Genomic DNA, 18,802 nt, shown 5'->3' with positions numbered 1-18,802 from the left:
TGTTGATACCAATACAATTATTATTTATAATGGGTCTATAATGTAAATTTTAGCAAGTTTAACATTGAGTAAGAAAATTGTATTGCAGAGCTCGGAACACTGTCACGGCTGCCTATGCTTTCAAAAACAGTAACATTAACGGTGGCACGAAGACGGCTATTACGCTCTACGGTAGCAGTAAACAAACTAGTGAAGACAAATAGGGATAGTTAGTATGCTCATAACGTCTCCAGCTACCAAGCAGATGGAAATATGCTTCAGGTGTCTGGACATTGAGCTGATGAAATGAGACACTCTGCAATATCCACGCCATCTGTTTCATTACCAGGAGGTGTGTCTCGAGAGCAAGAAGAGATGAAGTCAGAGAGGGGCCAATTTTTGTAGCATGTCGAATTGCTATGAAGAGCTATGCTGAGACGCGATAGTCAATCCCTTGGGAAACACATACGATATAGTGATGGAAAAAAAAAATAGAGATACACCCATACCTCGACTTACGGCCTAGATATGTTCATGGGCCGCTAAGAAAAAAACCGTATAACAAATCATTAATTCCAATACAAATTCATACAAACTCTATCGGGTCGGTTCCAAACTTGTTCAACGAAAAGCCGTATAAAGAGCGGCCGTATAGCGAGGTATGGGTTTACAATGAAACCCGTGGAGTTGTGTTCTGAAAAACTGAAGGCTATCGTGGATGGGATTATTTTTCTCTATTATAGTGATTTTCAACACATTTCGGCTGGTTCGTCACTTTTACTTCCATTTTTGGAAGAATGTCGGGAGTGAGAATTGAACTCGTGATCTCTGCGTGAGAGGTATGGATGTTACCACTACGCCAGATCGCCTCCTCGTGTATCGGCTCTCCCCGACGCATGATCTAACGATGTGGCTAATTAGATGTGGGAAGAAAGCATTCATACGTGTGCCAGACTCCAATTAGGGACTCGTGCTTGTTACGAAAAACCGGAAAGTAAAAAGAACTCCCGATCTCGATGGAATCCCCAACATAGAATTGAAGCTGGTGATCCGAGAATTCCCGAATATGTTCAGAATGGTACTGCGGATATGGTCACACAAAGAAAAGGGCTGTCTAGATACACTGGATTTCGGAGTCTAGAAAGAAAACTCAACCATGGATGATATCCGTATAGTGATCGAATAAGCCGGGAAATTGTTTAGACAGAAGGTATTCAATGTCATGCACGTTTATAGTAGCACAAGCTTATATGTCATCGAGGAGTCGTGATACCGAATGTAGGCAAAATTCTAAGGAACTACATCCTAAATTGATTCCTGATCAAGGGAACATTCATGGTGCAGAGTTCGATGAAGATCTCGGCAGAAGTTACACAACGATCCATTATTGCACATAAGCTTTGGAATATAATTCATTTTTTTTTTTTTTGTTAACGATAATACTGGTCAGAGGTGTAGAGAACGTTGGTTTCGCGAATTTAGTAGTATCAACAATAGTTAGCGACTGAGGCGATTCAAACGATTGACGTCGTCAAAAACTGATGCAGAGCAGGAAACTGCAGATATACGCCTTTTTTTTCTCATTAAAAAATATCAAACAAATTTTTAAAGAATAACGCTGAAAAATTAAAATTCGTTTTTCTGAAAACCATTTTTTAATTCTGAATAAAATATTATTATAATAACAATAATATTAGGTGTACCGGTAAGTTTCTTCGGTTTTACAACAGATGGCGTAAATTGATTATCATTCTAGTGAATCAAATTTCCAGACATTCGTTGGACAGCTACTTGCGGGGAGTGATACTTCATTACTTCAATATGAGGAAAAAAGCTGTGGAAAGTCATCGCATTTTGGTGAACGTTTATGGTGACCATGCTCTAACTGAGCAAACGTGGCAGACGTGGTTTACACGGTTTAAAAGTGGTAATTCTGACTTGGAAGACGAAGAACGTTCCGGACCGCCAAAACAGATCCGTCACAAACGCAACAAGAACTTGCAGATACACTTGGAGTAGCTCAGCAAACCATATTCGATCGTTTAAAAGCAATGGGAATGATCTGAAAGATAGGACATCGGGTGCCGTATGAATTGAAGCCACGAGACGTCGAACGCCGTTTTTTACGTGCGAACAACTGCTCCAACAGCATAAAAGAAAGGTTTTTTTTTAATTCTGTACCGGGGTGTAAGTTCAAGGTTTCGAAAGCGAGAGAGTGACGCTGGACTGCAAGGTTTTGAACGTTAATACCTCTTTACCGGCTGAATGGAGTGGTATAATAATCACTTCATCCGAAAGATGAAATGTCTACGAGTTAAATGATTGTCACTTATTGGTCCAAAAAATCGTTTCAATAACTTAAAAGATGCTTTGAAAGCAAGCTATTGAAGTCATAACAATCTAGTTAATTGATGATGATTGGTGATCGCCATGTGTTCCCGAACACGGACGCAAAATTTAGGCACCTGGAGAAACCGTCATGGTGAATACATGCAAGCTGTGATTTCTTTTGCTCGCTTGCATTAGTGTATGGGAAACCATAGCGGACCCAGGCAAGGCGTGAGTACTTTTACTCGCATCAGTTTCTGTTCTGATTTCGCATGGAACAGTCGTGAAACATTGTTTGCGTGTGAATGCGTCCGAGCGAAGGAATATTCGCACCCATTTATGCATTAGACCTGGTGTTCCAGTGATGCAATCCAATATCGTCAGTTTCTGTTCTGCTTTCGCATGGAATAAAGGGTGTGTCACATCAAATTGCATCACGGAACAAACGCTGTAGAAATTTAATTTTTAAGAATTATATCTTCAGCTTTCGCTTATAATCAGATAAGAGTGTATAGATCACGTTGGTCATGCTTCACTGTCAATTTTTCGTAAATTTGGAAAAATGTCGTCGAACGAAAAAGAGCGTCGTGAATTAATCCTGCGCACTCATTTCGAGAATCCGGAGTTGTCACATCGGGACATCGGTAAGATGCTGGGAATCGTCCAATCCACGGTCAGCAGAGTACTAAAACGATACTTCGAGAACCTAACCATCGACCGGTGAAGAACGGCAAAAATGGATGCTCCATCAGTGAAAAAGATCACAAGCGCGTAGTTAAGCCGTTTAGACGTGATCCGAGAAGTTCGGTCCGGGATGTCGCCAATAAGCTGAATTTGTCAAGTTCATTCGTCCAGCAGACTAAGCAGCGGGAGGGCCTGCGTACATACAAGGTTCAGAAGGCTCCTAACCGCGACGAAAGGCAAAACATGGTGGGGAAGACGCGTGCCCGGAAGCTGTACACCGAAATGCTGACGAAGCCGCATTGCCTGGTAATGGACGACGAAACCTACGTCAAAGCGGACTTTCGTCAGCTGCCGGGCCTGTTGTTCTTCTCCGCAGAGGACAAATTCAGCGTTCCGGAGGAGATTCGCAAGCAGAAACTATCCAAGTTTGCCGAAAAGTACATGGTGTGGCAAGCGATCTGCTCTTGCGGAAAGCGGAAAGCCCCCTTCGTGATGACCGGCACGGTAAACGGACAGGTTTACCTTAAGGAGTGCCTACAGAAGCCCTTACTACCACTATTGAAGCAGCACGAGGGCCCGACCATCTTCTGGCCGGATCTCGCTTCGTGCCACTATTCAAAGGATGTGTTGGAGTGGTACGAAGTGAACGGGGTCACCTTCGTGCCAAAGGAAATGAACCCGCCCAACGCGCCGGAGCTTCGCCCAATAGAGAAATATTGGGCGATTATGAAGCAGGCCCTTCGGAAGAACCCAAAAGTTGGAGGTGAACTTCAAGAGAAAATGGATTTCTGTTAAAAAAAACTACAACCTGACGTTGTACAGAACCTTATGGACGGGGTAAAGAGGAAGGTGCGAGCATACGGGCTTGGGCTCGAAGTATGAATAAAAAAAAATGCCAAAAGTTGTTTAATAGTTTTTATTTTACTGTCTAAAATTTTCAAAAGGATCGGTCTACTGGGCGAATTTCTACAGCGTTTTTTCCGTGATGCAATTTGATGTGACACACCCTTTAGATATGAAAATTTTGTTTGCGTGTGACTGCGTCCGAGCAAAAGAAATATTCGCACCCATTTACCCATTGAACTTGGTGTTCCCGTGATGCAATCCAATAGCATCAGTATTTCAGCCTTCTTCATTTTGTTGTATTCGTCTCTTCCCGTAGATCAATATAGTGGAGAGACAAACCGGAAAATTTTCGGAAAACTCTGAAGGAAGGTCGAAAAATTCGGAAAATTGAATTCCCACATGTTCGAAAATTACATCATAATAAGCGTTGTTAGTCCATTCGATGTTTGCGCTATCGAAATTGATCTTTTTTTGTAAGTGGAAATGGATTTTCAGGCGAAATAACGCATTTCCATATCTTATATCTATCTATCTATATAAATAAAAATGTTAGGCAAAATCTGTTGGGAAGCGGAAAACCCGAAGAAGGGATGGTCCAATTTTGGCCTCCTGTATTTTGTTGTACTCGTCTCTTCCCGTAGATCAATATAGTGAAGAGAAAAATCGGAAAATTTTCGGAAAATCCTGAATGAAGGTCAGAAAATTCGGAAAATTGAATTCCCACATGTTCGAAAATTATATCATAATAAGCGTTGTTAGTCCATTCGATGTTTGCGCTATCGAAATTGATCTTTGTTCGTAAGTGGAAATGGATTTTCAGGCGAAATAACGCATTTCCATATCTTATATCTATCTATCTATATAAATAAAAATGTAAGGCAAAATCTGTTGGGAAGCGGAAAACCCGAAGAAGGGATGGTTCGATTTTTGCCTCCTGTATTTTGTTGTATTCGTCTCTTCCCGTAGATCAATATAGTGGAGAGAAAAATCGGAAAATTCGGAAAATTGAATTCCCACATGTTCGAAAATTACATCACAACAAGCATTGTTAGTCCGTTCGATGTTTACGCTATCGAAATTGATCTTTGTTCGTAAGTGGAAGTGGGTTTCAGGCGAAATAACGCATTACCATATCTTATATATAAATAAAAATGGAAGGCTAAATGTGTTGGTAAGCGCAAAACCCGAGGAAGGAATGGTTCAATTTGGGTCATCTATATTTCGTTGTATTCGTCTCTTCCCGTAGATCAATATAGCGAGGAGAGAAAAATCGGAAAATTCGGAAAAATCGGAAAATTCGGAAAATTGAATTCCCATATGTTCTACAATTAGCTAAGCGTTGTTAGTCCATTTGATGTTGGCGCTAACGAAATTGATTTTTATCCGAAATTGGAAAAAAAATTTCAGACGGAATAACGCATTCTTATATCTTCTATCTATATAAACAAAAATGGAAGGCCAAATGCGTTGGTGTGCCCTAAACCCGAGGAAGGAATGGTCCGATTTGAGCTGTCTTTATTTTGTAATATTCTCTGTATAACATGTATTCCATGCAACGGAGAAACATGTTATTTCCAAATGCTTGAAAAATCTTGAACGAGAATTGTGTCTGAATATAATTTTATATTATAAGGACGAATTTTTGTAGAAGTACTAGACAATTTATAGTAAAAGGAACTTGTAAAGGATCAAAGGGTAATCAATCACTGAAGAGTTCAGTACCACCCACCCGCTCTATTCTCCAGACATTGCTCTTTCCGATTACTACATTTTTCGATCAATGCACCATGGTCTGGTTGCCCAGCACTTCACCAATTTTGATGAAGTCGAAAATTGGATCGATCCGTGGTTAGCCGACCAACCGGCGCAAAGGGATCCGTGAATTGCCAGAAAGATGGGAAAAGGTTGTGACTAGCGATGGGCAATACTTTGGATATTAAATTTGCAACCGTATTTGCAGAATAAAGCAATAATTTTTGAAAAAAAAAACTTACCGGTACTCCTATTATAATAACCAACAAGTCATCCATACATTGGAAGATGACTTCTACAGCGAAAGAGTTTTCTTTAACAACAACTTTTTTATGTTTTCTTTTTTCAAAGTCAAGTAACATTAAAGAGTATTTGAGAAAGCTTGAGATAATTTTGAAATATGGATTTTTGTAAAAGACGTCAACTTTCTATATCTCTCAGCTACTGAAAGACGGTGAGAGTTAGTGCTTATCAGTTGCTAATGTTTACAGTGACATGTGCTCTATAGTTCTTTTAAATGAAGCTATGGTTAACACTAGAAACTCAATAGAGACGTTGGCCCAAAAAAGCATTTGAAGGAGAATTGTGGAAACGCCCAGTGCGTGGATCAATTTCATGGAGACGCGTTATGTTTGACTTTTCTAGAGCCATGCCTCTTTTTTTTTATAAATTCGTTTATTTTTACAGGCTCAGTTGCATAAGTTTAAAGGAGCCGAAATCTTAAATATATTTTTAACACTATATATATGAACAATTTTCTTAAATCTATGGTTAGTAATGTGGGAAACCGATTACTCGCGGTGAACTCGAGATTAGAAGGGTGACATATTTTTCTCAGGAAAAGGATGGGGTATAAGGAAATTATTACAATGTTGATAATCACACACACTCAATTCTTAAATCTATTCGTACATCTATTGTGAATTTACATTTCATTCTCCTGTTTATAGCAAGCGGACCAATTACTCATAAAGGAAGAAATGGAGGGTATAAGGATATAAGGATAATCACACACGAACATCGATAGATTTAAGGAAAACATATATTTGGGACATGTAATCAAGGTCTAACCGAGCCAACACATCTATCACCGGCACATTGGGCTGCCTTCCTCTAGCCCGAAGGGAGTTCTCTAAATTCGATCTGGCAACAAGATACACCTCACACGACCAAACAACGTGTTCGATGTCGTGGTAGCCTCGGCCACAAACGCAGATATTGCTGCCGGCCAGATTGAAACGAAAGAGTAGCGCGTCTAACGAACAGTGATTGGACATGAGTCGGGAGAAGGTGCGAATAAACTCCCGACTCAAGTCCAGACTTTTGAACCATGGTTTGAGGCTAACCTTAGGGATAATCGAGTGGAGCCACCGGCCCAATTCACCTTCGTTCCATTTGCGTTGCCAGTTATCGATGGTATTTTTACGGACTAAAGAGTAAAATTCATTGAAGGCGATTTGACGCTGATAAATATCGCCTTCAATCGCACCTACCTTTGCTAATGAGTCAGCCCTCTCATTACCCGGAATTGAGCAATGAGAAGGGACCCACACAAAGGTAATGACATAACAGCGTCTGGATAAAGCACTCAAATTTTCTCGTATTCTCTCAAGGAAGTACGGCGAGTGCTTTTCTGGCCTCACTGAACGGATAGCTTAGACGGAGCTAAGACTATCCGTTACAATGTAATAGTGTTCAACAGGTCGTGAGGCGACGCTGTCCAGCGCCCAGTGTATCGCTGCCAATTCAGCAATATACACTGAGCAAGGAAACTGAAGACTGTGGGAGGTGCTGAAAATTTTGTTGAACACTCCAAATCCTGTGAACTCGTTTAGAGTGGACCCATCAGTAAAGTACATATTATCACAATTGATACCCCCATACTTTGTATCGAAGATCGTTGGAGCGATCCTCGATCGTTGATAATCTGAATATTCATGGATATCTTGCTTCATGGACAGATCAAAATGTACAGAGGAATTGATGTAGTCAGGAAAACAAACACGGTTGGGAATATACGAAGAAGGATCAACCTGCATGGAGATGAATTCATGATATGGGGTCATGAATCCAGAGTGAGAATTTAGCTCGATCAGCTGCTCAAAATTTCCGATCACCAATGGGTTCATAACCTTACACCGGATGAGGAACCGAAGAGATAATAAATTGAAGCGATCTTTTAGTGGGAGTACGCCTGCCAAAACCTCGAGGCTCATGGTATGCGTTGAGGGCATACATCCCAACGCAATACGGAGACAAAGATACTGAATTCGCTCGAGTTTAATGAGGTGTGTTTTGGCAGCTGATTGAAAGCAGAAACTGCCATACTCCATCACTGAGAGAATAGTTGTTCGATACAACATTATAAGATCTTCGGGATGGGCTCCCCACCAGGTGCCGGTAATTGTACGGAGAAAGTTTATTCTTTGTTGGCATTTTTTACTCAGATACCTAATATGGGCCCCCCAAGTACATTTGGAGTCGAACCAGACCCCAAGATACTTGAATGACATAGCATGAGTGATCGGTTTACCCAAAAGTTGAAGCTTTGGTTTTGCTGGTCTATGCTTCCTAGAAAAAACCACCATCTCTGTTTTCTCCGTGGAGAATTCGATCCCTAGCCCAATGGCCCAGGTTGAAAAATTGTTCAAAGTATCTTGTAAGGGTCCTTGCAGGTCGGATTCGTTTGATCCTACGACAGACACCACTCCATCATCTGCAAGTTGTCTTAGGCTGCAATTTTGTGTAAGGCAATTGTCGATGTCGCTTACATAGAAGTTGTACAAAAGGGGGCTTAAACATGAGCCCTGGGGGAGGCCCATGTAAGAGACCCGACTTACTGCCGAATCTCCGTGAGAAAAGTTCAAATGCTTCTCACAAAGCAAGTTATATAACATATTATTCAATAGAGGCGGAAGACCCCGAGAGTGTAATTTGTCTGACAAAACCTCTATTGAAACAGAATCAAAGGCCCCCTTTATGTCCAAGAATACTGAAGCCATTTGTTTTTTTTCCGGCGTAAGCCATTTGAATTTCTGAAGAAAGCAACGCAAGACAATTTCCTCCCCTTGCCCCTACGGAACCCATATTGTGTATCTGAGAGTAGGCCATTCGTTTCAACTCATCGATCGAGGCGAAACAAGATCATTTTCTCCAACAATTTCCGTATACAAGACAGCATTGCTATTGGGCGGTACGAATTGAAGTCGGACGCGGGTTTTCCTGGTTTTTGAATAGCTATAATTCTCACTTGTCTCCAATCATCTGGAACAATATTATGCTCCAGAAACCGATTGAATAAATTCAACAAGCGATGTTTCGCCACATCAGGGAGGTTTTTCAGCAAGTTGAACTTAATTCTATCCGATCCCGGAGCAGAATTGTTACATGAAAGGAGAGCAAGAGAGAATTCTACCATCGAAAACTCGGAATCAAGATCGCACCTATCTTGTGGTATATCTCGAACAATTTTTTGCACAGGAGCGGAATCAGGACAAACCTTCCGTGCAAAATTAAAAATCCATCGATGTGAATATTCTTCGCTTTCATTCGTTGAAGAGCGATTTCTCATGTTTCGAGCCACTTTCCATAATTTTTTCATTGACGTTTCTCGTGACAAACCTCCCACGAAATTTCGCCAATAAGCACGTTTTTTCCCTTTGATTAAGTTTTTAAATTGATCTTCAAGGGCTAAATACGTTTGAAAATTTTCAGGGGTTCCACGTTTCCGAAAAGCTTTAAATGCATTCGATTTTTCTACATAAAGCTTGGAACATTGGCTATCCCACCATAGATTGGGAGGCCTTCGGGAAATGGTGGAACCTGGGATGGGTTTCGTTTGAGCGCGAACCGCGCTGTCATAGATCAAACGAGAAAGGAAGTTATACTCCTCCAATGGAGGTAAACCATCTCTGGAATTGATGGCTAGAGCAATCGCGTCCGCATATTTTTTCCAGTCAATGTGTCTTGTGAGGTCATATGCCATGTTTATAGATTCAGAAGAATTCGACCCAATGGTGATGGAAATTTTGATTGGCAAGTGATCACTACCGTTGGGGTCCTGGATTACATTCCACTTGCAATCTAACGATAGTGAATTCGAGCAAAACGAGAGGTCAAGAGCACTTGGGTTAGCAGGAGGTTTAGGTACACGTGTTGTTTCCCCAGTAGCCATGCCTCTTTATGCCTTATAATGTTAACAGAGTCTGCAACTCCATTGTTTTAGATGTGTAAAATGATTCCCCGTTTTGTATTTTATTTTCACTCTTCCAATGTGCTTCGAGAAATTCCCAGTAGAAACGAATTTCTCAATCACGAAATTCTCAGAATTGCATAAAATTCAAGTTTTAATTTTCCTGATTGTTATTCACTTATCAATCTTGAACTCATCGAAGCTAGATAGCTCTAAATAAAAATTAAAAGGGAATATTAAAATGATAACCATACAGTTCAACACACGGAATGCAACTAAAAATATTTGAATTGTATAATAACGTCTAAGTGATGTTCAATGGCAATACTTCAGTTCAGCAAAATATTTCAACACGTACCAAACAAAGCACTTGTTTTGTTGAATAAAAAAAAACTTGCGTATGAAAATACACTCAATCATGATTTTAACAGTGGAGCCAAACTTTTACTCCCGCTTTTCAATCCTACCTATGCAGCTTTTTGTTATAACTATAAACCGATGGAAATATGCTATTGATTAACTCACAAATGGATGTTATTTTGCTTGGTTTACTCTTCATTTCGCACTTCCGCGTCTGCATTGACAATGTTACAAATAAGAAATATCCGGAAGCGCGAGATTTCCCGAAAGTGATAATCGTTCGATATCATAATTTCCATCCTCACTTTGCATATGATCGGAGTCTCTCGTGCCGAGAAAGTTCCACACGCGAATGTATCTGCTTCATCCAGAAATAAACCTGTCATTTAAACTGTAAGACAGTTTTACCAGAGCACGAGAGCGTTCGTCATTTATTCACGTGGACGTAAAACAGTAATCTATAATGCAAAAGGGTAAGTGAGACATTTTCACTCTTCCATCAGAGTGGTAAAAATGGGACATAAATGTCGTCCTGCAGTTTAGTATTCAGGGAATTCCATCACTCTACAAATACAGAAAATGTGGTCGACTTTACATAGAACAATATAGAGTGCGAAACTAATGGAGTACCATCACAAACTTCACAAAAATTTGGCTATCAATAACACATGCTTCCGGTGAACAAGTTTTATCTAGCATTTCAGACAAGTTTGAAATTGAATTCATTGATATGCAAATCGTAATTTAGCCTCAATCTGTCGCGATTCTAGTCAGGGGCTGTTCTGATCCTAATAGTCTCGGGTTTTCAAATACGCTCGCCGACCATAATCGAAAGTTTTCATTGAATGTTTGATTAGGAAAAACTTTCGTAAAAAGTTTTAAATGTCCCTCTTAGCCTTCCAGCCCGTAATTGTCTGTACAATACTTCAGCATTCTCGGCATTCTTCTTTCATTCACTTTTTACATGGTATCACAGTGAAAGTGATACACTTTATTCCAAAAAAAGGAAACAGATAAACGTTTCGTTTTTTTAATTATCATGGTGAGATAGTAAAGTTACAGTGGAATCAGTTCAGTTCAAATCTTACGCCTTCGTATAAACGCTTTTCATGCGCATGCGCGACTTCGATCGGCGTTTCGTTCCAGTTAATACCAGTTCATAATACAGTGAAAGCTCTCTATAGCGACATCGCAAGGGACCGTCGTTATAGAGAAATGTCGCTATAAAAACTGTCGCTATAGAGAATCCGGATGTCGTTATAAAGAGAGAAACGCTCAAGTCCATGCGAAACAAATCAATTATATTATTAACGAAGGAATTAACAGAAAAAATTGAAACAAAACATTAAACAAGACACAAAATTCAGCTTATTTGTCCCCCAACAAAGTTTTCTTTAAATCAAAAAATTTTGAAAAGCTGTCCTTTGGTAATTTTTTGCTAGTTAATAAACCAGCATAAATCGTTTGGAAAGCATCTTCTAGCTGGTTTTGAGAGGGTGTGCTTATAGTTTCATTGTCAACTACATCGTCAGGTACTGAATGAATTTCATCATCATCGTTATCAATAGATGATTGCTCTTGCACTGTTTTTATGATGTCTTCGTCAGACAAAATTGCTCCTTCGCATAAATTGTCGTCAAAAGTCACGTAGTCTGAAAATGGCAAATGTCGATTATACCTTATATGATATTTGAAAATAATATCCATTTATAACCAAACCTTCAAAAGAATCAAAACCTTGCTCAGCGAGTGCTTCAAAATTCGATCGGAATACATTTTCCTCTAGTGGGTCGTTATCAATGCTGTTTTCATTGATGCAAATCAAATTATCTGATTTCACAAAGCCAGCTTTGACGAAGCAATTAACAATTGTGGATTGTTTGACATGATTTTGCCACGCATCAGCTAGCATACAAACACACTGTAGGAGGTTGACATTCAACAATTCGTCTTTTTCTATCGCATTCAGTTGGTCTCTTACTAATTTGTTGCAGAATCGCGTCTGAATATATGTTCAAGTTGAGTGATGTTTCAAATTTAAATTTCTCTGTTTTTGTAAAGTATCCGAATATTAATATTAGTTGCGCACGAACATTTAATCGTTCACAAAACATAATATAGACTATTTTCGTTCATAGTCATATACTAAGTTCAATCAAGTTCATTATTATTGCACTGTTGGCGTGACCTTGAGAATTGTCGCAATAGAGAATGATATGTATGAGCGGTAATGTGTCGCTACAGGGAATGGTCGTTATAGAGAAATGTCGCTATAAAGAAAAGAATTTCTATGCGATTTTGAAGGGACCTTTGGAAATGTCGTTATAGAGAGATTTGTCGCTATAAAAGTTGTCGCTATAGAGAGCTTTGACTGTATAACAAATTTTGAATATTTTTTTCCTAAATTTTGCTTCAAATAATACCTTTAAACACAAATTTAAAGCCCTATCCGATTAAGTGATTAAATTGAGTAATTCCAAATGAAATCGAAAAATGACAAAACATGTGTATTTTCGATTCGGATGAGAGTTTGGGTTGGAGGAAATGTGAGTATTCCACAGCAATTGGGAATTTTTTGACTCAAGTGTAACTTTTGAAAAGGGCGTATCGATTTTAGTAAGAAAAATCATTGATAATTCATATTTCAAAAACTATGAGTCGTACCGAAATAGTGTCTTAGAAAGAGTTATAGAGTGTTAAAGAAAAAAATTAGTACTCTTTTTATTTATTTACAAACAAAACTTTAATTTACAGTATCTCAAATCTATACTTTTAATTTTTTTAAATTTTTCTAATAAAATAGCTCTTTAAAGTTTTTTCATATAAATAAGCTCTTTAAGAATCTCCTTCTAAATGCAGCCATTCTCGAGATATTTGAGAAAACATTTATTTTTTTTTTCGATTTAGTTTTTTTTTTAATTCATATAGGTATTTTGATTTTTTTTAATTTTTTCATATAAAATGAAAGTCATGTAGAGGATTTAAAAAAAATGAGTCCAATATGGTAAAACTATTTTTGACGAACTTTGTAAAACATCGAATTTTTATGAATTTTCGAAACTTCGAATTTTTGTATGTTGACAATTATTTTTAGCCACAAATTATTTGTCCTGATGTGATTTAAAACAAAAAAGCTCTTAATCAATCTTTTTCTAAATGCAGCCATTCTCGAGATTTAAAAAAAAAATTCTAATTTATTGTCTTTTTTTATAGTAAATAGGATCTTTTAATATGTTTGTCGTGTTATATTGTCATGTTCATGAAATTTTCCTATAATTTTCAACAACTTTTCCATATACATCATTATTCTAGATCGAACTTTCATCCACACATTCGCAAGTACTCTCACTTTGTCTGAAGCCAGGCATATCGCTGGTGAGCTGGAAGTATTTTTAAATGAGCACAACGAATTCTTGAAATACTTCAAATCACACTTGCTCGGTTTACAAAATAATAATTGCTGTTGTCATAAATTCTGATAAAACACTTACTGGAGAGCACGTGGATTCAATGTGCAAACGTTACTAGAATCATAGAAGACGACTGCACAGTGAAGAAATTGTGATTCGAATGAAAAACAATAATCTGTAATTCTTCGTTGACACACATCGTTTATACGATTCTCTCCACGTTCTTCTCAATAGCATCAACGTTCCCAACATTCGCCTTCTAATCGTAATATTAGTTGCATCATTTTAGTGGTACTTAGTTGAGATTTCTATACTAAGCAACACCCCTTGAGTGTATTCCAAGTGGCAAGGTCTGTAATGTGTGTGACCATAATACAAGTCAGAAGAAATGTCTTTGACGAAAAATGCCGGCTGTTCTGAAAGGACTAGACGAATATTGCACAAACATTAGACAACGTGATCCTGCCACAGGTATTCCATTCATTATGAACATTTTATTTATTTTTTTTTATTCAGTCTTCGCCAAGAAATTGTCGGACAGACTAAAATTCAATTATTGAATCCTTATAACAAACACATTTCTGGACATATTGAATTCAAACAAATGATACACTTCATTGAACCGTTGGCAACAAACATCCAAGGTATTATTCTGTCCGTATAGAGTACGATGTGCTGCTTGCCGGAAGAAAACAAATTGTCTGGTTGTTCTACCTGGAGCGTTGATTCGAAGCTTGCCCAAAACTTCAGCACAGTCAAGATTGTTGTTAAGAAGGTCGAAAATCAGCAGTCTCTGGAGAAATTCTCGTCGTTTCTGCAGTGTCGGTAAGTGAATCAGCGCGCAGCGTTCTTCATATGTGGTCAGATGTTGGTCGTTGCGCCAGGAGAGATGACGAAGAGCATATCGGATAAAACTTTTCTGCACACGTTCCAGACGAGCGATGTGAACAGCGTGGTATGGGGCCCAAACAGTAACACCGTATTCCAATATACTGCGTACGAGCGACACATACAATGCTTTGAGGCAATAGACATCTCTAAATGCCTGAGTGTGGCGTCTAATGAGCCCAAGAACGGTGAAAGCCTTAGCGGTGACCGTTACAATATGCTGCGTAAATTTTAGCTTGTTGTCGAGCACGATACCCAGGTCTTTGACGGCTGCAACTCTTTCCACTTCGGTCGACCCCATCGTATATTCAAATGTGATTGGTGAGCAAAGTCGCGAAAATGTTATCGCATGACATTTCCTAATATTCACCTCCATGCCATTTATTGAGCACCATCCCAGCAGAGTATCTACATCCATTTGAAGAGCACAGCAGTCCATACTTGATGTTACTACACGAAATAGTTTCAGATCGTCTGCATACATCAACTTAGGCGATTTGAGAACAGCGCAAATATCGTGAATAAAGAGTACGAAGAGCAGAGGACCCAAGTGACTGCCCTGCGGCACGCCAGAGGTGACAGAAAAGGGCGATGAAACTGACGAGCCAATCCGTACGTGTGCACTACGATCAGTCAGATACGAATTAATCCAATTGGTTAGCCAAAGTGGAAACCCGTATCGCTTCAGTTTTTCCACAGCAAGGGCGTGAGGAACGCGGTCGAAAGCTTTCGAAAAGTCCACGTAAATGGCGTCAACCTGCTGCCTTTTCTCAATTTTGTCAATCAGCAGAGAAACGTAGCTCATGAGATTTGATGTAGTAGACCGTTTTTTGACAAACCCATGTTGTTCGTTTGCGATGATGTGGCGGACAGATGGGTATATGAGATCCAGCAGCATACTTTCAAAAACTTTCGGCATGCAGCTCAGAATCGATATTCCTCTGTAATTTTGCACATCGTGGACGTCACCTGATTTATGAATAGGGATTATTGATGCAGTTTTCCATAATGCGGGAAACATCATTACTCATTTTGAAATAATATTGATGAGTAGCTATATCAGACTAATAAAACAAAGGAGTGCGCTTGATGGAGTTTATGTGTAACGTATGATGCCATTGTATGATATCGTGAGCTTAATGGTCGACATATACACGAAGGTAAAGAGAGAGAACGGCTGCGATTCCTACGTGGCGTGAGGAAGAACACATTCACTTGGGAAACGCTATCATGAGCAACGCCGACACAGCCTCAGAGTCAAAATTATCCGAATGGATGGCCATTTTGCATTCTGTCATCCGCTCGACTCACGTCCAATCGAGTTGTGCAAATGTGGCCACCTTGCGACGAAATTCGACATAGACGACATTGAGCTCCATGTTCCATTTCTATGAAGCAAAAATGCAAAATGGATTTTCGGGAGGAATAAAGACGCTTTTAACATATTCCCGACCGGCGCGTACCACCGGTGGCTAGCACTAGACTGTTTCATCGTTATTGTGTTATTGTGTAGCATGTAACAACAAACGAATGCCGCTGGGGGGAATGCCTTCTGCAAGATCATATTTGAACAAACGAAAGTGAATTATTCAGAAAAACGTTCAATCGACAAACTCTGCCTGGAATAGGTTCCTTTCGATAGAGCGAAAAGCATTAAGCGCAGTCGCCAGAAGGCGAGAATTATGAATTACAGCACCGGCGGGAACGTGTTAAAACAATTTTTTAATGAAAATTAATTCTACATATCAAATATGTGTTCGATGTGAAAAGACAGCACATTCTCTGGAATCGGGGGAAAAATCTTGAACGAAAATGGTCTTTGGTGATGGTTTCATTTTGTGAATAGTGTTTTGGTGGAAATACAAGGAAATTTATACACAAAAAGTTTAGTTAGGGTCAGGACTATATCTTCAATGTATTTAAACAACATCGACTCATAATTTTCATTTAAATTTCAACAATTCAAAATTGTTTTCCATAAAACGATTGAATTTGAGTCGAATGGATTCAAGAATGCAAGAGTCGATTTCAATCGAATCGTGAAATTCGATCGAGTTTTAAACCAATCGGATTCCGGAATATGAATAACTGTTCGACACTGATACCACAAGCACGGAGTATGGTGTATGAGATAATTTGAAACTTTTATCCTCTTGCATGGTAAATGAAATATGTACAAGGCGTTTTCCTAGAGATTTCACTAACAACACGATCACAAGCGTGAGCGGATATCTAATAAATCGACGAATAAAAATTGATAATGGCGGGCAATCATTCACAAATATAAAACGCAGACATTGAAATTGAAAATCGTTGAGTAGTACCATATTCGAATCACGTCCTTACAGTCACCAGGGAAAGGGAAGGAATGTTAGTATGATATTTGCGACCAGGATCGCCTCTATAGCGTGATTCCCTTGCGATTATCATGGAAGGGATATTTGTTAGTGGGGAGAGGTAACAATTAGAATTCACCACATAACGTCAAAATGCTGCTATTATAAAAGCTATATACGCTAAACCCAGCCCTTCTAATTATGAAACGATGGAACAATGAATATACATGTTCGATACCTATGTTCGACCAATATTCGTGTTTAGGTGAACCGTATTCTCCAAGCCTAAATACCAACCAAATTGAACCAAATTGCTCTTCAAGATTATTATTCCTAAATAGCAACAAGCACTTTCAACACGAACTTATAGCATCACCAGATTCCAAATCACCTACTAGATATACCATATCAAAGACACGTCTCAGCCACAACTTTAATATTGAAGGAAGAAATGGCCTTTTCGTTCAATAATCCCGGATATACGAAAATGTGTCGAGCAATTTTAGATAACGAATGCCAGATAAAAATATCCCTAATAAATATCGTCTATTCGAATCAATGTATGGAAGGCATCCGGCAGCAGGAATAATTTCGAACGGAATGGAATGAAGGAAATACACAGTAGAAAATATTTTCGTTGCTGTTCGCACTCGCAGGGCACAATAAATGCTCTCTTTTTTCCAATTGTATTTAATATTTTTCAGTCAACATATTTCTTTCAAGAATAACTAGAGTCTAGACATGCTTCAGTATATGGTAGGAAATCGACTCCTATTCTTTTTTTTTTCAAGCGGATACGATTAAAAAACCCTAAGAAAATAGTTTTATCTATGGAAGTTATTGTTGTTATAACATATATATTAATTTTCTTTCGTTATTATTATTTTTTTGCAGCCAAAGACACGACCGTCGAATGTCTTACCCACACGTTACGCAAGTCTTCCATGCTCCAGCCCGCCCAAACAGACCGGACTGAGTGAACCCAGCGGAGGAAGTTTGGACGATGGTCGGAATAAACTCGGTGGCATCGGGATTACCGCAGTACATGATGCTGTACTACGGGGGATGACGCGAATGCCAGGTAAGATTTTTAATAAGGAAGTCATTGTGGGTGAAGAGTGCGTATATGTGGCCCCGGTAATCTCAGCAGTGCGCGATGAAAATTTGAAAAGGTTAGAAACGATACACAATACCGGACTGAGGGCAATTAGTGAAGCATTTTACACCAGTCCTATAATCAGCATTCAAGTGGAAGTGGGTATTCCCAGTCTTAGAACACTACTTGATCAACGAACTGCTATCTTCTTCTTCTTCTTCAATGGCACTAACGTTCCTAGAGGAACTTCGCCGTCTCAACGTAGTATTACTTGCGTCATTTTTTATTAGTACTTAGTTGAGATTTCTATGCCAAATAACACGCCTTGAATGCATTCTGAGTGGCAACCTCTAGAATACGCGTGATCACAGTGCAAGTCGGAGGAAATTTCTTTGACGAAAAATTCCCCCGACCAGAACGGGAATCGAACCCGAACACCCGGCATGTTAGTTATGACGCTAACCACTCGGCCACGGGAGCACTCCCACTCCGAACTGCTATATATCCCGCAAAAAAAGGCAAGTAAAGAAGCAGAACGTACAGCAATTGACTCGGAAGATTTCATGGAAAGTTCTGATCGTTTATCAGACTTGGATTCCAGTTCCGGTACTACTGAAGAGCGTTGAACGAATATTTTGGGAAAATTGCAGATCTTGCTTCCTAGTATATATCATTTCCCCCATCCAAGTAGCTCTCCCCGGGAGAGGCGATTGATCAAGGTTTATACATCTTTGTTGAAAGCTAGTCACATGAATGATTTACCAGCATCATTGCTGCAGCGATTTCTTCTAAGAAAATCGACGAGATATCGAATCATGAAACTAAACATAAAGAAAGAAGCTGATTAAGCATTATCGATAGAAATACGGTGGTACGCAGAAGAATGGTGGATATTGCGAGCACTTATGCAGCGGAAATCGAAGCAGCTAAA

At 39.2% G+C, this 18,802-nt stretch overlaps 1 protein-coding gene across 10 annotated transcripts in view; it reads left to right on the top strand.

The window, feature by feature from the left end:
- LOC129780626 (uncharacterized) overlaps positions 1 to 18,802 on the top strand; it is a 329,353-nt gene that overhangs the window by 234,239 nt on the left and 76,312 nt on the right. For all 10 annotated transcript variants that reach the window (XM_055789108.1, XM_055789106.1, XM_055789109.1 and 7 more), the window contains one exon: positions 17,670 to 17,856. In XM_055789108.1, the coding sequence (XP_055645083.1) occupies positions 17,670 to 17,856 (187 nt within the window). The remainder of the gene's footprint in view (positions 1 to 17,669; positions 17,857 to 18,802) is intronic.

Source organism: Toxorhynchites rutilus, chromosome 3 (assembly GCF_029784135.1).
Source record: "Toxorhynchites rutilus septentrionalis strain SRP chromosome 3, ASM2978413v1, whole genome shotgun sequence".
NCBI classification, from domain to species: Eukaryota; Metazoa; Arthropoda; class Insecta; order Diptera; family Culicidae; genus Toxorhynchites; species Toxorhynchites rutilus.
Note: the sequence above shows the minus strand (reverse complement) of the source record. Positions and strands in the feature narration are given on the sequence as shown.